This window comes from Astyanax mexicanus, chromosome 1 (genome assembly GCF_023375975.1).
Source record: "Astyanax mexicanus isolate ESR-SI-001 chromosome 1, AstMex3_surface, whole genome shotgun sequence".
NCBI lineage: Eukaryota > Metazoa > Chordata > Actinopteri > Characiformes > Acestrorhamphidae > Astyanax > Astyanax mexicanus.
In genome coordinates, this window is record NC_064408.1 from 57,008,436 (window position 1) to 57,032,545 (window position 24,110).

At 36.7% G+C, this 24,110-nt stretch overlaps 1 protein-coding gene across 1 annotated transcript; it reads right to left on the minus strand.

Moving 5' to 3' along the window:
* Window positions 1–4,750: 4,750 nt before the first annotated feature.
* On the minus strand, window positions 4,751–22,939 carry ehd3 (EH-domain containing 3). The gene is made up of 6 exons (XM_007241197.4): window positions 22,177–22,939; window positions 18,928–19,104; window positions 16,340–16,437; window positions 7,755–8,167; window positions 5,529–5,693; window positions 4,751–5,389 (listed from the first exon to the last, which is right to left on the minus strand). The coding sequence occupies exons 1-6, from the start codon at window positions 22,401–22,403 to the stop codon at window positions 4,862–4,864; spliced, it is 1,608 nt and encodes a 535-aa protein (XP_007241259.1). The 5' UTR covers window positions 22,404–22,939; the 3' UTR covers window positions 4,751–4,861.
* Window positions 22,940–24,110: the final 1,171 nt, after the last annotated feature.

Consider the following 24,110-nt stretch of genomic DNA (forward strand, 5'->3'; position numbering starts at 1 on the left):
TAGGTGTGGAATATATAACATTTTAATGGTCTTTGTTTAACTAAAAAAATGGAAACTGGTTAAACTATTAAACTAATTTTGATTTAATGAGCCTACCTGGACAGTTAGTGTCTATTTGCCCAGTGAAACAGTAATATCCTGATAAACATGTCACTGTGTTCATTAAAACTTTGGAAAGCTCTCTTCATGTAGGTCTAGTAATATTTATTTTTTTATATTATTTTCTTAAAACTGACTCACAAGATATATATTTTTTCAACAAAAGATTTTCTGTACTTATCTCCTACAGGTAGGAAATGTAACCTACTGCTTTAGTGCATTTACAGTGTGTAGGAAGAGAACTTCATATCACATCCTGATGTCCATTACATGTGACAGATACAGGTCCAACCTTGCGTGAGCACAGGGATGTTCAGTGTCACAAACAGGAAACAATCTCTTCTAAAAAAATATGCATTAAAATGTCTAGTGTATTGCAATCATGCCATGATTTAGAGTTTTTTACAGTTTGGTATTTGTCAGTAAAGTTATGGGTATGTTGAATTAGAAGAACACAGCAAGAAGAATAGTGGTTTTGTTGTCGATCCTTTGGGTGGACTTAAGGTACTTTATGTATTTGTTCAGGTCTACCATCAGCTTACCTTATTTACCCCAATAAAAATGTATTACATACATTAGGTGCCCAAAAGACACCGTTGACCGTTCACACTTGCCTGCTTGATTAGAGATTCAAAAATAGTCATGCTCATACACAAAATAAATATTTTTGAAGTGAAAGGAACAAAAAAAGAAACGGGTGGCACATATAAAATTATACTGAGAGCTATGAGAATAAAAACATTTCACACACTGCGCTGCACTAAATAAACATAGACTACTAACATGAGAATACACAATATGTCAAGCTATACCCTGAGATACTGGTACGAGTGAAATACAGTCAAATATCTCAAATCAAATATCCAGTGTCCACAGAGTATGACTTCATGTGTCTTTGTTCTGTACTGCACTGTTCCTCATGGTACAGAGATTAGTTTGATTTTCAATTGAGCAAACACTGTTAACAAGAAGAAAAATGTTCAGTCTGTAGGTGAGTGCTGCTGCACTTAAACACTGTTGATCATACAGCTTTTTGTTCTCTACCTCAAAAGATAGTTTCTCATTTTTCTGTACTTTTACAGTACTGTGACCGTGAGCTGTTGGCACTCATAGACAATCAAACTGTAAACTCAGAAATTGAGTTAAATTTTCTAAATCAGATTTACTGTTCTGTTGATGCATTGCTCTTGTTAATGTTTATCATGAAAGGGTAAAATATTTCACTTTCAAAGCAAGTTAATAATTTTATTCATTATGAACATGAGTTTATATTTAAATGTGGTTTGAAAAAGCATTCATGCTCTGTGAACTTTATTTTGTCACTTTATAACACAAACTTACATTTATTTTATTGAAAATTTAAGTGATGAAGAGCAACACAAAGTAGCACATAATTGTGGAAAGAAAATGATACATAGTTCTCACAATTTTAATCAAATACAAATCTGAAGTGTGACATAACGTATTCAGCCCCCCCATATCAATCCTTTGGGGTATGTCTTTAACAGCTTTGCTCATTAAAGTGGGTCTTCCAAAATGTCAGATCATCAAACACATTATTTTATTTAGGATTAAAACAAGTGAATTATATTTATTGAGATTTTTTAAAAACCTTCATCACCCATGTGCAAAACTAATTGCTTCGTTCAACCCTTATTCCAGAGACCACAATTAAAAGCACCCCAACAAGAAAGACCACAAAGAGTTTTAAAATGTTTCTGGTTTTATTTATTTTTTTATTTTTTGTAATTATTTGAGGCCAGGCTCCCCTTGACAGTACAATGTTTTAGATTTTCAGCATTTGTAAAACATAAAGGAACCATGGTTTTGTCTTTGTCTATGCAATAACCACACAAATAGAGAAATAATGATATGTCTGTAAACATATAAATTATAACCTCAGTCAAAAGGATGAGCAGTCACACACAGACATACACACAGACACACATGTAATGCAAGCATTAACACATGCATGAACAGACAGAATGAACAAAGGAATCCAGGTAAAGAGCACATTATCACTGTTTCTTAAGCATATTTATTAGTTGGCTTTTTAGGTAACTAGCTGAACATTTATATTCAGGCATTGACCTTTTTTATATATAGGATTTTTTAAACTCATATAACAGTAATGTTAATGCCACACACAATAAACAAAACACACTAAAGTAACTGAAACGCTGTTCTGATCATTATAGCTCATGATATAGGTTATTGGGATAATCTTTAAAGAAAAACGTTTACCTTAGATTATGAAATTTCTGTATGAGAAAATGTGGATCAGTTGATTATTGTTTAGAAGATCATGCTGTCACTGTCCTGGTGCTTCAACTTCAGTAAATTTAGCAATGGCCTCAGTGTAAAAAAACAAACAGGCTCAGTCACTTTTTACCTTTTTTCAAAAAGGCCAAAAAAAAAAAAAAAAAAAAGACTTTTTTTTGTGCCAACTAGGGGTGTGATGAGATAAGATGTTGGGTTCACAAGAATGAGAAAATATATATATATGTTGTGCAGGTGACATGGCTCATCAGTCAATTTTTTATTTTTATTTGTAAATCAAGGGAGCAGAGTCTGGAGGAAGAGCGGAGAGGAATGATGAGGAGTGATGGTTTGGGGAGACATGTCATCTGCTGATGTTGATCCACTGTGTGTTATATGAAGTCTAAAATCAGTACACTACAGTATTTTCCCAGAAATTTTACATTTTACAGCACTTTATACTTCCCTCTGCTGACAACTGTTAGGGAGATGAAGATTTCATTTTCCAGCAGGACTTTGCACTCTACCCAAAGTTTCACATTTTAAACTGAATTACTGAAATAAGTAACATTTCAATGATACTAAATATTTAATATTTTAAATCTGAGAATGAATTTTTTAATATTTTATAAATAATCACATTGTAATGGATGTAATTAAATTTAAATGATGAATTATGTATGATTTATAATATGCAGTAAAATACATAACAGTATGATCTCAGATCTTTGTCAGAATCCCCCAGTGAGGTTCTGTGTTAAACTGGTTATCACCCCTGACAGTTCTATACAGGCATGGAAACCTATTACAGATTCCACAGTGCTCTGCAGCTTAAACCACTAAGGAGGAAATTGTTGGGTGAAAACACAAGACACTGACCATGCAATTAACATGTTAAAATCATCATATACAAAGAATCAGGTGTGTGTGTGTGTGTATGCATGTGTATGAGCAAACATTTGTTTGGTTACCTGTGCATAAGTCTCGCTACATTTCACACTGACGAAAAATACTGTGCCATTTTAATCTTGTGAGATCTTGTGGAACAAGATCTCATCATACCCCTAGTGACACTTGAAAAAAAATATATATATATGGTACACTGATAAAAATGTATAAAAAAGAATCAATAAAATTAACTAAAATTGGTTCTGCAAAGGCAGACCTATCAGTGTTGTTTAAATACACTAATTTATTTGAGCAATCTGCACTGATGGGAGTCATTTGGCCGATGCTCTTATCTTGGGAAAGTTTTATTTAAATTATATTATGTTACGCAGCTAGATGAATAGAGTTTCAGGAATCTTACTGGTTTAGTTTTATGTGCTTATCCAAACACTGAATCAAACCCTAGTCTGTTACAGAGAAGGGTGATTTTATCTCCCCTTTACTACTACCTACTGTCACAGCTTCCCACACATCCCATCACAGACACATGAGCCACACACCAAGCACTAATCATTTTTAATTATGATATAATTACATTTGTTATACCACCTTATTACACCTTAATGATTATTAATCAATAACTACATGCAATGCAATGCAAACTGGCTGAGAAGTTTAACATGTTAATGAAGACCTAAACATGCTATAAACAAGTGTAAGGAAGTGTGCATATTTACCTGTAATTTACCTGTAATATGTGGGTGATTATTGACTTTTAGTGTTTGATAGCAACAATAACAAAAGCAGTTTAAAACTAAAGCAGCAAAATGTAGAACATAAATCATGGTTAACCCACCATGAATCAAGGTAGTTGGACAACTATGCTTTTTCCAAACGGTTCCTATATATAACTCTAAAGGTGAGAGCTGCCACCCGTCCTTTTAAAACCTGGATGGAATTGAATAAGTATTCTACGATCAGGGTTAACATTTACAGCAGACTATTCACAAGGATCCTATCTCTATAGGTCCATCCACACACTAAACACAGAGAAAGCTACCAACCCTCTGAAGTGACAGATATACATCATTAACAGTCTCTTGGTCAGGCTAGAAGGGCTTGCATTCATTATGATGCTGCCTTCACACAAAGATAATAGATCTAAACCTACTTATAAAAAGAGCTGTTGGAAGTTTGTTAGTGTACTTAGGAGATATACATATATAAATAACTAAAAATATTAAGACTAATGCTATTACTTTTATAATATGTGCTGAGACGGATGCTTTTGAATTGAATGGCTTGAAATAAACCTTACTTTTTAAATAGGTGTACTGATTTAGCTCATGCTTGTCCTGATCTGATTATTTTATTATTTAAGTATTCTTCCCACAGACTTCGGATCCAACTCTTGTTCGGCCCGTTACTGACTTCAGAAGTTTTTTATTGTCTGAATTGCCTAATTTTGGTATAGTTTACACCTGCAGAAAAGACAGCTCTGTAATGCAATCGTGTCTGTCTTTATTGTTCCATTTAATTATACATTAGATGTAAATTCCATACAGACACCTTTCGTTAACGTGACAACTCCCAAACAGCTAAATCCTGCTCTACGCTACTCTGGTATTTTTCTTTTGGATGGTGGCACCAGATGGGCTGGAAGCTCGCTGGGAAGCTCATGACCTTCAAGTTTGACCTTAATGAGATGATTGGCCAAAGCAAACTCTTCATCATCTAACATGCCGTCCTTGTCAATGTCAGACAGCTTCCAGATTTTGCCTAGTACAGTGTTGGGCAGCTTGGACTTGAGCATTTCCTTTTTGGCATTGGCACCATTCACCTTACCGTTGACAGGAGAAAGGGTGTAGAAGATCTCGTCGTACATTGGCTTGTCACGAGCCACCACCCATTCCACCTCATCAATGCCCTCACCTGCTCCTTCACCATAGCCGTGGCCGAATGGCCCATTCATGGTGCCTTCGAAGGCTCCGCCTTTTACCACCTGGTTGGGCCGCTGCGTCTCCTCCTGCCGCACCAGAACCATAAGCTGGGCGATATCGTTGGTCAGCATGTCATCTGCGTTGTCCATCAGTTTCATCTTCATGGGCTGGAACTTCATGAAATCATGAGCCTGCAGCTGCTCCTGTTCATGGAGAAGGAGTGAAGTTAAGAGTAGAATCCTGGATAACAAATGATACATCTCACATGCAGAAACTGAACTTAATTTAACACAAAAACCCATGTTGAACACATGCTAACATTTCTGGACACAATACACATACCTGCATTTTTTTGAGGTTGGGGAAATCACCTGGAGAAATCTGATGCTCCCTCTCAATGCGGCTGTAGATCTCTCCCAGACTGTTGATTAGTTCTTTCTTCTTGTTCTCTTTTCCAAAAACAGTTGGCATCTCCTTCTTCAAAGAGCTAATGATGTGAGCATGTACCTTGTTGAATGGAAATAAAAAAAATATTGAGTGATTTATAGAATCTATTAGGAAAGATTTTATAACCAGTCAAACTCTTAACTGCAAATGAATCAATGTAAAAATTAATTAAAATAAATCAGATGTTTTCCTATATTTCTTAAAATATCAAAATATACCATGAAAGAATTAATTAATTGATTAAAAAATTAAATTAAACTTATATGGCACCTTGGCGCATTATGTTTTTACACAAATGATTTTAGTAGTACCAAGATATTTTGTTCTGTCCCCCTCTGATAAGCTTCAGCAAAACAGTGTCATGTTCAGTATACCGGTTAAACCTTATTTGAGATGCAGTCTTACTGTATTAACTCTGTGAGGAAACGAAGGACAAAAACTACTCAGTTCACATTTGGAGACATCAATAATGCATAGACGAACAGAGATCAGATTACGAACAGTGTAGCACTGGGCTGCAAGAATGAGATTAGTCCAGCACAACAACAGCGTCACAGTTACAACCCAATTTAAATTTAAACTCATACACACACAAACAGGCCAGTGGTCACTAGTGCTGTATTAACATGACCTAATAATATTTTAGAAATCTAGATTTCTCATTTGTCATATTTTTTTATTTGTAATAAACATTGTAGTGTTACAATTGACCAGTGTCTATGATGTTGTGACTAAATCTGATTACTGTTATCTTCCATGGCTTCTGCACAGAACATGCACAATAAAATGTTTACATTATTAATACATTCTGGATGTTTCACTGGTCACCCTTGTTGTTCACAGTTACAACGGTGAGCAGTTAAAACCATTAGAAACAAACAGGTAGTATTTTTGCAGTTTTTAAGATTTTGTTCATTATCAAGCATATCATCTACCAGTGCCTGTGAGAACCATTTTATTTCATGTCGTTTTCTAGAAATATATCAGTACCTGCTCTGTTTAAAATACAATAGGTCACTCTGAGTAGTACATACATGCTGCACATGAAACTGTTCTTCTTTTTTTTTTTTTTTTCAGTTTTGTGAGTGTCTGCCTACTACAAACAGCCTGCTTCAGAAAGCAAAGACGGAGGAGTGCGAGAAAGAAGGACAGCAGGCTTCTGGGTCGTGGAGCGTCATGGGTTACGTTTTGGACTGCTGGTTATTTAAACGATATGGGTGAGTTAGCTATCTAGCACACATTGTTTAAATAACCAGTTTTAAGACAGAAAGCTAGAGCAAAGCAGTCAACAGAAACATGTAATCCCGGATTATTACTATTATTATTTAGATAAACCTAAAGCTTGGCTTTCAGCATTGCTAGCTAACTCCTGCTGTCTGTAGTAGGCGGTCACTCACACACACACACAGTCACACACACACACACACACACAGTCACACACACACACACAGTCACACACACACACACACAGTCACACACACACAGTCACACACACAGTCACACACACACAGTCACACACACACAAATAAAGGAATCAGCATTAGATTGGCAAAATGAAAATTATATTTATATTAATGGTGTTAATCACTAATTCATTGCATTGATTACACTATTCTGTAATTATTTAAAATTAAAATCATGATTTATTATTTTTAATCATGGTATTTCCTTGTATTTTTGGAGCAAATTAATAGTATTATAAATGACTAATAGACCAATAAGGTCTGGCATACTTTTTACTGCAGTACAAAATCTCAGGGCAGTTTTGATGCTTTTTAATTAGAATATTTTAATTTGCTGAGTTATTAAGTTCAACAGACTTTTAATAGTACGAGGACTGTGTGTGTGTTAAAATGTGCACTCGTTACACAAAATACATACATGGAGGCAGGTCTGTAAACCCACTGATTTTGTACCGGCATATTTATGTTAATGGACTCCTCTCACTAAGAAAAACCATGATGGGTGATCTTAAAGTTACATTGAATTATAAGGCGGTAATGTTATTACAGGCCTACATGACAATGCGCGTCACTGACTTTGAGTTAAAATAAAACACTATATGTTAAAACATTAATCTAAATATAGGGGCAATATGACAGTTATTTCAGTGTGTTTTACCTTGGCAAGTCTGGCCCTCTTGATGAGGTCATTGAGCTTGCGGAGGGCAGCGTTGCGAGGAAGCGACTGGATGTCCTTAAACAGGTCCTGCTCTTCAGCCTCAAACAATTTTCGGTTGTCGGAAATAAGCAACGGGTGTGACCAGAAGGAGCCAATGTAGACTCGTATCACCTCCGGTGTATTGACGATCTTGCCGAGTGACCACATGAGGGCGCCATAGACACGCATCAACTGCTGTGTTTCGATCTGGTCGGCTTTGTTGAGCACCACGCGGATTTTGTCCTCATGGTTCTTCAGAGCTTTAATCACTTCAGAGAACTCGTCCGAGATGTCTAGTTTGTGGGCATCAAAGAGGAGGATGATACGGTCCACGCGCTCAGCAAACCACTCCAGCACTGCAGCAAAGTCATAGCCTGATGGAAGAAAAAAAAATCTAAGATTCTGACATAAAGAGATGCTAAATTTTTCATACCCAAGCTCCTTTTTGTTTGACACAACATGAACTAGTGTTTGAGTGTGACATGACTTTTCCCAAGAGTTTTCAGCTCGCCAGGAACTGCACACAGTGTATCTTGGTCTCACTCACCTGCTCACTCAACCAACTAACACACAGACACACACACAGACTGTAGGATCAAATTTGTTGCAGGTGCGACTGCACCTGTAACTTCTAAACCTATCTGGCAAAGCTGCCAATAGCTGGAGATGAATCAGGCCAAGAAAAAAATATCTGATCTAGAATCACTAAATCTGATCTAATAAAGAAATGAGACCCCAGTTCAGTAACTTTGAACAGAGAAGCATCATATTAATACAAAGAACACCATATTTTCTTTAAAAACAAGGAAACAAATAAATCCCACTGTTACTGTAAAATAAAACAGATTTATTTAATTCTACAGTGATGTGATACCCACTTTTCTTTTAGGATCATTTTATGACAAATGGGACAAATATAAATATTGTAAAAGTTACATCTGGATTCTGCAGTTTGCTTAACCCTGAGAGTCTGCATGTTGGACTCTAAACTCCACAAAATATACATATTTCTCGTCTTTGCATGTTTAAAGTAATAATTAAATATACCTGTTTAATTTTACTAAAGGTTGGCTGCTGACAAATTTAGAAAAAAAAAAACATTTTCTCCAATGCTTAAAACCAGGTTTAAATTATTGTTACTGAGACTCTTACTTAAAAATGACTGCACAGGCCTTGAGAACATGCTTTACATGTTAACTAACACAACAATACTATTTCAAGGCAGATGCTCTATTGACAGTTCCTTACGTCTGTGTACTTTAAAAGCTAAAAATTGGTGGCAATCAGTCTGTTCTGCATAACTCTCCAATGTGTTTATTTGGCTGCTTATTCCACAACACACTTCTACACTACAATTACTACATTAATGAGTGCACTTTTAACCCATTTAATTCAACTTTTTTTTTACTTCTGTAGCATAGAACAAGTTCTAGTGTCTGCTGCTTTCTATTATATTATTCTGTTTATGTTGTTTAGGCTTACTGACCATACACTACACACATGATTAGGTTGAAAAAAAATTAGTATTTCTTTAAAGCTATATTGAAGGAAATTAGTTTGTTATTTTTTTCTCAAATCAGTGCCACGGAATAGACCTATGACGTCCATTGTTGTTCTGTACTCATCATATTGATATTAGGAACTCTAGGTCTAAATGGATTTCTGCTTTAGAAATTAAAAAAAAAATCGGTGGTAATCGTGGTAATCAAAATATTACCTTCTTTATGCTATAATAAAGGAATCAAAATGCAAATTCTGCCGCATTCAAGCTAACACTGGTCACAATGAACTGGCATAATAAGACTGACCTCATCACCTCATCCAAATAGCATTTTTGTTTCCAACAGGGGGTGATAGCAGCATGAATTTTTCTCATAAAGACCAGGATTTCCCAAAATTGATATAAAGATGAGACAAAATGGCACGCGTCTTCAGGTCTGTATGACACCAATTTTTCTCACAGCAATTTTTCCATGCAGGCAGGAATGGGGGTAGACCATCCCTTTTTTTTTAGCAGTTTCACAAGATAAGAGCTTCATTATTGCCTGCAGTGCTGTAGATTGTGTACCTCCACTTGAGGAAAAATTTAAAGTATAAAAACTAAGTAAGGATTAAACCTATTTGCCAGTAAGTAACTGCAGCTAACATATTTAGGTCAACACTACAGCACAAAGCTGGCTGGCATGTAAGGTTTGTAGCCTTAACACATGTAGGCAATCTTTAGTGTAAAGGAACCTTGGGTTTGTGAAAGGCAATATACAAACTGTAATAATAATACTAATAATAATAATACAAATCTCTACATGTCTAAAATTTAAATCATGTCAGAGGGCAGGACAATAACAGCAGTGAAACTGGGAAAGGGGGTTGGCATTATGGCAAATAATAACAAATTCGAGTGGGGTATAAAGATTTAAGGGTTAATGGAACTGTGCTGCCCTTGCAATGCTCTAAATCTTGGCAGGATAAGAAGCTGCGGATGTTAACTCTGCGCTGGATAACGAGAGTTTATCATCGACAGTACCTCCGTACGGGCATTTATGCAGGCAGCTATAACCACACACATCTTCCGCAGTCTCTGTAAACAGTAAGGACAGGCACACAAACAAGTAAAGAAATCAGATCATTCTGCAAAAAAGGAGAGGGAATGGTGATAAAAAGGTATGGTGATCAACATAGCCAAAAACAAATTTAAATAATCAAAAGGTGTGATCAGAGAATATGCAATAAGCATAACTAGAAGACATAGTGGAACCAGAGAAAGACATAGCAGAGGTAGAACAGAGGTAGGAGGAATATGGTAGTGGGGCTGGTGATTTGGTTTAAAATGCATTGCAAATAACAGGGATATTAACACTCAAAACCACAATCACCCTAAGTCATTATTCCTATCAGCAATATTTGCTGCTATTCTAAAAAACTATAAACTCTCTACCTCAGTATCTGCTGTGATTATATATGTTTTATATGTTACAGTATGTTACACATCTCTGCACCTTATCCTCACTATACACATTAATATACCGTATCGGTACTGCACTGTCCTGTCTTTTAAATTGTCTCGTCTTTTGTATTTATTGTATGTATTGTTAATTAGTGTTATAGTTATGTTGCACTGTCGTCACTCCTGCACATGTTGTCTATTGCTTGTTCCATGTTGCACCATGATTCTGGAGGAATATAATTTCACTACACTGTGTACCTGTACTCAGATGCAATGACAATAAAAACCTCTTGACTTGACTTGACTTGACTCATCATAAAAACTAGACAGAGGAGCCAGACACTATTCTGCAACTCCACCTGTCTGTTACAATCCACAATGCATAAAAAAAACATACAAGCATACACATAATCCAGTTTCTTCTTACACAGCTTAACACAATTCACTCATTAGGTCTACTGAATGCTGGGCTATATAATGAACAAATTCATGGCTGTGCTGATGCCTACACTAAGGCACTTTATTCTGTGGAGCATGTCCCTCAGTAATACAATGAAAATGGCACAGAGCAGCTAGACACAATACAGACTTTTTTTTTGCATTTTGTACTGCATCGTCTTTCAATATCTTCGCATGCCCCTCTGTTGTGCTACATATTGGATCAATTGAATTCATATTATCCTTTAACTTTTTAAATGCTTTCCTTATGTCCTGGTTTCATTAGCATTCTCTGGCCCTATCCTAAAAGAGACTATACAAAGTGTTCTTACAGTCTTAATGCGGTTTAATTTAGCAGCTAAACCAACTATACCATCCCTTTTGATTCAACATGTTAAGTGGTTGAAGAACTAAGTTAGGTACACTGAAATGCAAAAATCGTAACCCCAAACATTGTTTCAGTTATTTCTTTGGTTATTTAACAGATTATTCAAAAACACTATGTAAACTGAAAGCTTAGTAATCAGCTAATAAATATAAATACATGACTAATTTACACATTGTCCTCGCCAAATAAATTTGCTGACCTCCAGCATATGACAGACAAAACTGGGAAGCAAACATGCATTGACATTTCTCTCATAATCATAATAAAAAAAACTCTTGCTGACACTCAGGCTTTTTGAAGCAGAAAATAATTAAGTATGTCTGTCTTGTGGGTCTGTAGTATTGCTGCTATTCCGTTCTTGTGTTTATTAGTTGGAGTGGAATCTTGCCAGCTAGCTCATTTTTAGCTTTAAATTGGCCATCCAATTTGTCAACACCTAATTCTCGTCACTGTGCCACAGTGCTATATGTTAAGTCCAACTTTGTTTAAACATTGTTGATGTGGGTTGTGGGGATTTTCAGTACCTTCTGAATTCATTATGTTGCTGACCATTTTATCTTCAAACAAGCAAATTATTATCAAATAAAGTAGCAAATCTACTGTCATCATCTATTGATAGAGTTTCATTTGTTACATTTCTAATATTATTTTAGCTGCCTCAGGGCCTAGACGGATTGCCGTCATCAACTGAAAAACCCTGACCTCGACCCAATAGAGATGCTGTGGCGTGACCTCAAGGGAGCGATTCACACCAGATAACTAAAACAGTTTAGTGAAGAGGAATGATCCAAAATTCCTCCTGACTGTTCTGACAGGTCTGATCTGCAACTACAGGAAACGTTTGGTTGAGGTTTTTGCTGACAATGGAGGGTCAACCAGTTATTAAATCCAAAGGTTCACAGTTTTTTCCCCTCACTGTGAATGTTAACATGTTGTGTTCAATAAAACCATGCAAATATATACTTGTGTAGTATTAGTTTAAGCTGTTTGTCTATTGTTGTGAGTTAGATGAAGATCAAAACACATTTAATGACCAATTTATGCAGAAATACAAGTAATCCCAAAGGGTTCACATACTTGTTCCTGCAACTGTATATGTTTAACTCATATTTTCAGCCAAAATATGTAACTGTGTGACATTTCTATAATTTAGTCTGTCTTACAACCTAATCAGAGTATATTCAGGAGGTAAGAATTACACTGTACCAGACTTGAAAGAATTATAGTGGCTCCTTGGTCACAAGAAGCTGCAGTTTCTTCTTTAACTGTTAGATTGAATTAGGGCTGCAACAACCACAAATCTACAATGCTGATTATAAATATTTTACTGTTGACTAATTGTTTGTGAATGTGCTGCATTACACAAAGTCCTGGGGACAGAAATGCAAAGCTCAGAACTGCACAGTGTTTTTTAATGAGGTTGATTCCAATAAGTAAAGCATATTTAGAAGTTATTTGCTAAAAGGTATGTTTAAAGAATAGTACCTCCGTTTTGGCTGACTTAATCTTAATAAAAGATGACTTAATTTCATCTTGAGAGACGACATAAGCTACAGAATCCTGGCACAACAACACTTTACCAAGTTAGCTCAGAAAGGTTAATGTTGCATTTAGCCCCACCTTGGATCAGTACCAGCAAATGGCTGATCGAACTGAAAGATGATTGGCTGCAAAAAACACGGATTGACCTAAGATCTCCTGTACAAATGATTTTGTAAATCGACTTATGTGCTCAGTTCAACCGAAAACTAAAGAAAATAGTAAAACATTTAGACTACTAGAATTCCCATGTATTAGTACACTGGTACTGCAGGTATCATTGGTTGTCATTTCCCAATTCATATTCTGTTCTTTGAGTATTTAATTTATTTTCTCTTCATTCTCCTGTCCATGAGCCATAACATGTCAGTTATAAATTAAATGTGGGATTCCTCAGTCAGTAAAATATTCTTGAGAACTGACTGGAAAAAAAATCAAACAACAAAACGTTTAACTTCAGCACTGGGTCAGCTTCCCAAAACAACATGGCTGTCGAGTTGAGAAATGATAAATAGAAGACTGTAAAATAATGTAAATGAAGACTGTAAATGAAATAATGAATCAGACTGTAAAATGCGCCAAGATCTTCTCCCAAGTAGGCCAACTGTACAACAAAGACAAGTTAATGCTGTAACCCAGCAAGTACTGAGTAATCAATTCTTAGTGGCATAGTACAACCCCATCATTACACATAAAAAGGCTGAACACACACACACACAAACACACACACACACACACACACACACACACACACTTGTGTCTGTAAAGCAGAATACTCCGCTAGCTGGCAAGGTTTTTGCAAGTACATGTCTAATTCTGCAAAATCGTGGAAGGCAAGCAAGAAGGAATGCTTTAATCTTGCAATGCAATCTAATACAAAACACTAAATATGCAAGTGGTCATATTACTAAAGCAAAGTCCATTTTGCAGTACTTCTCATGTGACAAGTTCAGACATTTCACAGTGCAGAGAGGCATGAGTAGATCTTCCCTGTGTGAACAGTGGTGTGTCATTAGCAGCTGCTTAACAAAACCTTACGCTATGCTGTGAATGAGCGACATCCAGACCATATATGGGAAGAAGGAACGAGGGAGAAGGGTAGGCCAACAACAGGCTTTTTTACACACATATAATGCATATATGGCAGTAACAAACAATGGCAGAGGTTTGCACCACGTTTACATAATGTCATTTGTACAACATGAACTTTCCATTATGTTACAGATACAACATGACAGCATGAACTACTTATGTAAAACATCTGTGATTTTCAGGTTATTCATGTGCTGGAAGAGCAACTGCTTTTACTATCAAATAGGAATGCCTTAAAAGCACAGGCTCGCTTTCAGTCCCCAAAGGTATTTGACTCTTGTTTACGTTACTATGGTGGTATGAGAGAAGATAGCTCTCTCTTTCTTTGCTAGAAGTTGAACATTAAAACAGGTTTGCTTTACGTTTACAAAGAAGACAAGCTGCAATAAAACACATGCTTTTTATCAAGCCAGCTGTAAGAATTAAATCAGAAATCAGAAAAAACATAACCTAAAGCTATTTTATTAATAATTTGCAATCATGCAACCTTTTGAAAGTTTAACTCATGCCTATAGCTACATAACATGTTGGTGGATTTAATCCTTAGCCTGCTTTGTTGGCAGCAGGACTAAAAACAAAGCACTGCTGTCAGGCAATCAATACAGGGATACACAGGTTTAACATTTCTGGGTAGGTACCAGTTGATACCAGTCAATATCAGTTGTTGGTTTTTTTATTTTTGCAAATTTAAACACTAACTAATAACACTAATAACATTATAACTTACATTTAGTAAATTATCTAAAAAACTTAATTATATAAAAGTGATGATAATTAAATTAAAGAGAATATTAAACAGCTGGCTAAATATTATATATAATTATACCACAGTTAGTTCCGACGCTGCAATGTAGTTGGCTGAGAGGCATTCTATGAGTGACATTATCAGCTGGTAATGCACTGTAACCAAAGCTCTCCATGTATTAATCCACCACATACAGGTAACCTAGCAACAATGCAGCGCTTAATAGCCAAACAGCACAGCTACAAACAGAGCAGCAATGAAACCACTCACGTAATGTTTATAACCAAAACAAATCCTCTTTAACTCAAAATCTTTCAATAAACAGAGATAATGGAACTGGCCTGTGGCCTCGTGCCTACCACAGCACCGTAGTACCAATATTACACGTTATAGCACCCCCTTTTTGTGTATTATTGGTTAAATATACAAGGGGACTCCAAAAGAAAAAAACTTGAACCAACTGATGGAACAATGAATTCTGAACTAGCTCAGAGCATGAACTGAATCTGAAGTGAAGGTGGGTCATGCAGCCAGACAACGGCCCTAATCACAGAAATCATTCTACCAAAGAATGGTTCAAGAAGAATAAAAGTAATGTTTGGGAATGGCCAAGTCCTAACCTTAATCCAATCAAAATGTTGTGGAATGATCTGAAACGAGCAGTTAATGTGAGAAAACCCACCAACATCCTGAAGCTCTTCTGTATGGAGGAATGGGCTAAAATTCCGTCAAGCAGGACTGACCAACAGTTACCAGAAATGTTTTGTTTCAATCCAGATACTAAAAGCAAAGGTTCACATAGTTTTGCCAGTCACAAATCTGTAATATTGGATCATTTCTCTCAATAAATAAATTACAAAGTATAATATTTTTGTCTCATTTCTTTAACTGGATTCTCTTTATCTACTTTAGGATAAGGTGTGAAACGCACTGCTATAGACCCCAAGATCCAGGATAATCTTGGACAAGAAGTGGTTACATTTGCTCACCCTAGACATCTGACTTAAAATAATTTTTTACTTTATTTGTCCACAACAAGCTGGCTGCACCTGAACTTCCAGATCTGTATTTTTTCATGGTGTGAAATGTAGTTGAGAGCTGCACCTCTGTCCACCTTCAAGAGTGTCTGCATAATGCACAAATACTATGTAATTTACAAATGCATTGGTAAATCAATAATGCAAGGTGAAAAAACAAACATCAATATTTCTAGCAACCCAGGTTAATTTTGTTTTACTATATTAACATGCACAGGAACATCCAAATGATTAAAAACATTGTTATTGGTTAAATGATTAATTTTCTCACTGTATCATTTTAGTACTACAGTCACACCTAATTTATAATTAACTGTAAAGTCATAATACACACTGTCAATCTTTTGGTTTAGTGTCTTTTACCTCTGCTAATCCTTTGTTTCTCTCCAGACAGGATTCCTGGAGTGTCAATTACACTGATGCTCTCCAGAACAGGGTTGGGCAGCTGGGCACAGACAAATCTATAGGATGAGCAAACACATACATTTCAGTGGATTTCAGTGGTAGCAAATAAATTGGTCAGTAATTAATAAACCCATACTATAAAGATAAACTTTAGCAAAGACAAAATCGGGGCAGAACTTATTATGACAAAAGAATGACCGCTCTGTGTCGGGCTTTAGGAGCTGTCTAAACTTAATACAGTAAAACATGCAATGCAAATAACACAGTTCCATTGTGTGCATATTTAAAAGGAATTCATTTTCTTTCTTCTCTCTATGGTTCTACTGATACATGTAGATTTACCTTTAGAGATTACACCTGGACTCTTGAACGAATATTAAACACACATTTTCTATAACTGCACAACTACTATAGGGTTTACAGTACTTTTTCACTACTGTTTACAGTACTGAAAATGTTTAAACAGTCGTGATTGTGCTATTTGTGGACTCTGGAACTAAATGTTTTATTGAAAAAAAAGCCCTATACCTTTTTATTACTATAAATATTTTTAAATCAGACAAACAACAACTTTTGCTGAAACAACTGCCTTTAATAAACTCTTGAAGCATCTCTGTTTACAGATTCATTTATAGTGTGCATTTAACTATAATCATAGTCAAGTGTCTTTGTTTCTAAAAGAGAGACAACAAGAAAAAAAAGTACACCTAGCAGACAGCAGAGCAATGACTAGAGCTGTTGCTATTTGTAGAGCCAGAAATGACATGCATGCCTATAAATACATCTAAAACCAGGCCAGTCGTCTAAATTACCAAAACATTTCACATTATAAACACACTTACAAACTATCAAAACCATTCACACAATATCACGCCAGCCCTAGGTCTGCACAATATTGGGGGAAAAAATAACACAGTGATATATTGTTGGTCTGCCATACATATTGAATTTTTCCTTATTAAGCAGTTTAAATGCATTAAAAATATATTTTGATAAAATGCATGTCCTACAATGTGACTATTGCGCTCGTGTACACTGCAATTGGGATGTGAAACCATATATTGTGCAGTACTATTCAGCACATTATGCATCTAGAAAGTTTAGAGCATGACAAAGATCAGACTATCACCACAGACAGATAACTGATCACACTGATGTAATGATAGACACAATCAATGTCATGATTCCAAGCAATCCTGCTAAACTGCTTTATCTGCACAACGATTAAAGAAAAAAAGTTTTGCCAAATTTGCCTAATCAAATTGGTTGTGAGCTAAGCATTGTTCGGAACTCCCAACCAGGGCAGCAACGATTAATTGTCAACATCACCAGTTTCCATTCTAAAAATTTGCTCCAAATTTCATTGTCGACTAATTGTTTGTAACTGCATCACACTAGACAAAGTGCTGAGGACAGAAATTAAATAGGAAAGGCTCATGGACTGCTCACTCACTCAGTTCACACAAATACAGTTTCATTGGTCATTATTTGCTATGGGACTTTGTAATCATAAGGAAGAGGTCCACAGAACTCTCATAAAATACACCCGATTATGAAATACTACAGTTCTTTGAACTCTTCCTTAACATATTAAGATGATCTTAACCTTACAGCATTGTATTTAAAAACTTCTGTTCTTACATCATACTCTATGAATGAGATCATTATTATTGTTTAATATACTGGCATGCTTTACTGCATAGCCACAGAGTGTCCAGAAGATCATGTGATGAATCTAGATATGCTGATGGATACCTCCAATCAGCCAGCCAAGGAAATTTAATCAGAGGGGGAATGTAGATGGAATGAGCAGCAGGTTGAGGAATGAGAGATTGAGTCACAGTCAGCTGTGTGCCATTATAACAAAAAAAAAAACATTGGCCAGCCAACAAAATTCAAGTTTTCCCGCAAAGGTTATACTAATATTGCAAAAAAAAAAAAATAATACAATTATAACTGACAAAAATTAAATATATTATTAGAATAAGAGTATGAAATCATTTTGCAGAGCTTTGTGTGTAGGAGCTATGAGTGTAGATGCTAATGAAATTAGGATATAATAAAATATTATGTTTATACACAAGTCTTTTTACTTTAAATTAGAATAAGCTTTAATAATAAAAACTTTAATACAATTTAGTAAAACTACTTGACTTGACTTGATAATACATAGTACATAAAAGGGGTTGGCAATAGGCGTGAAACACCTGGCCTGTGAGGTTGTTTGAACTATAATGAACTGTCGCGCTCTGCCTGACTTTAGTTTCTGCCCGTTCTCATCTCCTTATAACGGCAGCAGTAGTGTATTGGACCGCAATTTTCACGACACTGGTGTGCATATTTTTTTTTCCCTGCTTCATTTTCCAAAAACAGATTGTTTTTGTGGCCCTCCATGTAATGGCTTGGAAAATATCTGGCCCACTGCCAAAACTAATTGCCGACCCCTGGTATATAATATCACATACTATTATACTATATAAATTTTAATTCAGAGATCGTATTGTATACTAAGCTTTTTTTTGTGGTATTTAGAAAATCCCACTGACCTGTTGAGAAAAGCATTGCCAAATGCATTAAGCTTGCGAAAAGGCTTCTTAGGATCCACCACCAGAGCGTTTCCTGGTATCAGTCCTTCTAGATCTCCATGCATCACAGCTATAAAGGAGTCTGTGGTGGGCTCTGGACCAATCCTCATGCCGGGGAAATCTTGCTCCAGGAGATATCTGTAGAGGGACAAACACTAGTTTGAATAAGACACAACATTTATTGTTTTATTAACAGATGATATATAATAATAATAATATGGTTTTAACTAGCAAATAGGTTTTATTTAACCTTTACTGATTCAGTGAGTAGCTTCTCTTCTGTTAAACAACCACATGGAAAGACGCATGCTGTTGTCATGTAAAAGATGTTGATCGGTGATCGCTTAAATGTTTAGTGAAATGAAATGGTAGAAAAACAACACTAGAACTCTGTTGCACTAATCCTGTGTTAATTTGGTTCAATAATGTTTGAATGAGCAGATGAAAACTGACAAAAAATGAGTTTTTTGTTCTGATATCTACAAGTTCACAGTAGCGCTTGTGTCAGCACTATTAGCAACATAATGATTGTTTAGGTAACCAGCAAAAGCTGTTGGAAAAAGGTCCCAGGACGTACCAGGGACAGCTGCTTTAAGAAAACCACTTGTCGGTAAAGGAAAAACAGCACCAATTTGCTAGGGAGCAGAAAGATTGGACTATGGAACAATTAAAGAATGTCATGTGGTCTGATGAGTCCAGATTTACCCTGCTTTAGAGTGATAAATACACCACTGAGCATCTTTGGGATGTGCTGGAAAAGTATTTGTGCAGTAGTCTGACTCTACCATCATCATCTTGAGGGAAATTAATGCAACTTTGGATAGAAATAAATGTTGTGACTTTGCAGAAGCTTGTGAAAACTATGTCACAGGGAATGCAAGCCTTAATCATATCTAAATGCCATCAAAAATATTTTGTTACCTTTTTTTGGTCATTGCTATTAACACGGTGTGAGGTGTGTGTGACTGCTTTTATAATTACAACATGTAAGTTCAAGTGGCAAAGCATTTCTACCCAGGTAAGTTGAATGCCTGATACAAAAAATGTCTTTAATGTAACAAACAGTGTGTTATAGATTAATGACCTGCCATAATGTTCGATGCATTACAGCTGAAACTGCAGAAAAAATTACACTAGATCATAAGTATTCTGCATGAACGCCGTTTCTAATGGCAAGAATGGAGCGATAAGTGATCAGCCAACAGGAACAAGGTTGTGACCACAGAGGCCTTTATGTCCTCTATGAATAATGCAAGTGAAAGAAAGAGCCAGATGAATGCACACATACTCACACACTCACTCAAAACCTAAGAACGGATTGACAGAATGAACTCTCCCTTTACTGTTCTATTTCTGCCCAAGTCACATCTTACTGTCAAGATATGAAAGGGGTTAAGCTTAAACAGGCTTCTGCAATATGTCTTCCCCCTGTGATCAGGGAGCATGAAATAGAACATCTCAGGATCTTATTTCCTCAAATCTCCAAAATACTCAAGTGCAGTATATTTATTGTATGCATATAAACTGAAAACAAATACGTCTGATTAATAAACTGCTTTCAAGACAGAATATGAATCTGTCACTAAATATTGTGCATAATACCATCTGGAAACGATCTCCGCAGGGTTTGCTTAATATCATGATATAAATAACTGGTTTGCTGTTGTTGACCGCTTTTTTGTGAAATGTTTTAAAATGAATTCTGACAGTTTTCGGTCTGTAAAAATGCCCATATAAAACCTGTTGAATATGGGCTTTTTAGAAATCATTTTAAAAGAATACAAAATGGGAATGTAAACATTAATTTGACTATTCCGTGAGCATTTACTAAGCCTAGTCTTGGACTACACAGCATTAGGCTTTGTTCCTGCCCGGAAACTGAACCTAAAAGTCTCATCATTTACACAGGCTAATCGAAATTACTGACATGCTAATGCATGAGTCAGAAAAAAACACAACAATTAAAGTGAAATATGCATGAACTCATGGGGCATTCTCTTTTGGGTGAAACTGTTTTTGAGGATAAACATCTTTGTTTATGGACAGATTAATCTATTTTGTTCTTTTACAACCCATATATTCTGGACTCTATTAGTGTCAAGTTACCATAGTGATGCCACAGTCATGGGCTGTTTCACTTGTAGCCTGGAAACTTACTGGCTTTCCTCCTCTCTCCACACATTATGTGTGACCTGTGAAGTCTAAATCAGAGTATGTGAACAGTCACTGAGGAACAAAATCCTGTATAGCCACGATCATGTGGAAGTGACTTACACTATCATGGAGGTAAAGAATTTTTTGTCTACAGTGCATCCTGCCTGTCCAATATTACTGACTACAGAGCCAGAGGTTATAGCCCTGTCTCTTAATAAGGAGCACCTTATGTACAGCACCAGTCTCTGAACTGACACAGGATCATACTATGATACTGTATTGCACAATAATTATTTAAACCTCTGAACTACTGGTAGAACTTTACAAATCTTTACCGTGGTTAAAGTTCGCCGAAAATTCACAAACTAACCAGTGTTCCAACGGTATAACTTATTAACGTTAGTATTTATACTTATTCTTTTCTGTTTTCATGTAGTTTTAATATGTTGGCAAAACAAACCTACTGCTGAAAATTATTATTATTATGTTTCCTGACTCCTTATTATAGACGGTGTAATAAACTTATTAAACTTACAATTATGAGTGGTTGTGGCCGGGCATGCCGACAAATTCAGTTACCAAATGTATTATTATTTAAAAATGCATATAGCGGACACTGTTATAATCTCATTTTTTATTTAGGTTAACTAACGGTCTCAGTTTATGAATATGTGGCGCAGAATGTTTAAAAAAAAACTTCAGCAGGAGAGCATTAAGTTACACTTTCCCAGCGGCCTTAGACACCTTCATTGTCAAAAGATGGTTAAATTAAGTCGATTATTAATGATTTAGGTGTTATAACTACGTGGGTGATCAACCCGATCAAGCTGCTTGAGCATCAAGCCCAAAACCAAATTCTGCACTACGTGGGTCAAATTCTGGTTAATCAGCTTGCTTTCAATTATAAAGTTTATATGCAGGTGAACGTATTATCACCTACTACCGTTCCCACAACATTGACCACAAAAGACCAGCAGGAGCTGGTCTTCAGATGGTGGTGTTGTTTTCAGTAACGGTTTTAACACCAGGCACTGGAGAACAGAGAGGTAACGATACCGTATGAAGCTGGTTTTTCCAGTGGAGTACTGGCCCACCAGGAGGATCATGGGTTTATTGTCGAAGTCCGCATCCTCCAGGGCCGGCGAGTGAAACTCGTGAAATTTGTAGTGTTCCTCCAGAGGCAGCAGCTTGGCTTTGTACAGAGTCTTCAGTCCGTCGGTGACTGTCTGGAACACCTCAGGATCCCTTTTCCTCCTGTCGTCGGTACCCAGCCAGCTGAACATGATGCAGTTCTCGAGACGAGCACCTTATTAAGCTGCAGTCCGCTGTGTCCCTCTCCCTCTCAGAGCGGCCGGAGAGCGAGTGATTCAGCACAGCGGCGAGACCAGCCTGCCTGCTGCAGCCGATTTCAATTCAAAACACGCCAACGGTCTCCTCCTCACTCTCTCACCCGGGCGCGCGTGCGTCCTCGGGCCGAGCTCGAAACAAAGCGCTGGATTTAACCGAATTCACCACCAGACTATCTATCATCTATCATACAGCCGCAGATAACGCACAGGAGCCGCGCGAAACGCTATTCATGCGCAGTGACAACAACCGTGGCCAAAGCCTGGGGCTGTGGAGGAATCCAGACATGCACGCAGAGAGTCCACCGACCGTGTGTCTCCTCGCAGTGAAGAACAGTCAGTCAGTCCCAGCGCGTCCCCGTACCCCGCCTTCAAACACACAGCCCGCGAGACACGGTCCAGAACAACACACGGAGACTTGCGGCTCTCACAGCGCTGCTGTCAGCCTCTCCCCCCCGGGCATTTAAATGGAAGTGCGCTGGAGAAACCCGACACGGGAGGAAATGCCCAACTGAGGGCAAGCCCCACCCAGAGAGCCCGCGAGAGGAGCCAGTGAGGGCAACGCCATCTTGGACACTAGCGGATCTGTGCTGAACCAGTACGGAGCTGCCAGTTCATCACAGCTCTAAAAGCAGCAGTCCTTATATGATTTATTATTATAAATGATTTAAAAGTAGTGCAATTGCTGAGAGAAACAAAATATCCCAATAAACGGCATCAGTGCGCATCTGCTACCATCCTAAGGGAGGCAGATCCAGCCGAAAATAAAAATGAACTGACAAGACCTTTTTGACACTTAATTCTTCTACACGTGTAAAAATATAACGACAAAATAAAATAACTTTATTTGCAATTGTTCACTCAAGCAAGGATAATCTGAGACAAAAATAAAAAGAAATTAAGCCATTTTAATAATGCTTAATAGAAAAGGGGAAATTTAAACTTCACTTTGGCTTTGCTTTTTTTCTTCTGAACTGCATTATAAGTGTCAAAAGGAAAATGCAATATGCACCTTTCCTTTTAAAAAGGAAAATGCAAATGCAAATGCAACTGAAAAGGGGTAAATAAAGGCAAAGGGTCAGTTTAGGTTCAGATGTCAGTCCTGAACCTGTTTTCAGTACTAAAACAAAAACGAAAGTGAACAGCGCCATCTAGTGCTGATTTACTTTGTATTTCACCTTTTTCATTTTCAAGCCTTGTATTGTATATGAAAATACACTGGTGCTTGAAAGTTTGTAAACCCTGTAGAAACTTCTGCATAAATTTGAAAACCTAGTGAAATAATTAGACAAAAAAGTATACTTGGTCATTTATTTGTCATTGGTCGACTGTCGTTGGTAATTTTATGGAAAATGATCCAATATTACATATTTGTAAGTGGCAAACGTTTGTGAACCTTTGCTTTTAGCATCTGGTGTGACCCCGGATAGGGTGCTTGTCTGGCTGCATGACCCACCTTCTTTTGAGATTCAGTTTATGAACAGATGTCCTAACAATGTATTCAAAATGCATTGTTCCATAAGGCAAGCCATCCTGCCTCAAATGCAGCAAAACAGCACCAACCCATGATACTACCACCAAATGTTTCAATAAAGGGATAATGTTTTTGTGCTGGAATGTGGTGTTTTCCTTTTTCCAAAGATA

Coding starts and splice junctions, on each gene's coding strand:
- ehd3 (XM_007241197.4), bottom strand. CDS start 22,403: ATGTTCAGCTGGCTGGGTACCGACGACAGGAGGAAAAGGGATCCTGAG. Junction 19,105..22,176: donor GGAAAAACCAGCTTCATACG/GTATCGTTACCT, acceptor GTCCCTCTACAG/ATATCTCCTGGAGCAAGATT. Junction 5,390..5,528: donor CCAACCTCAAAAAAATGCAG/GTATGTGTATTG, acceptor CTCCATGAACAG/GAGCAGCTGCAGGCTCATGA.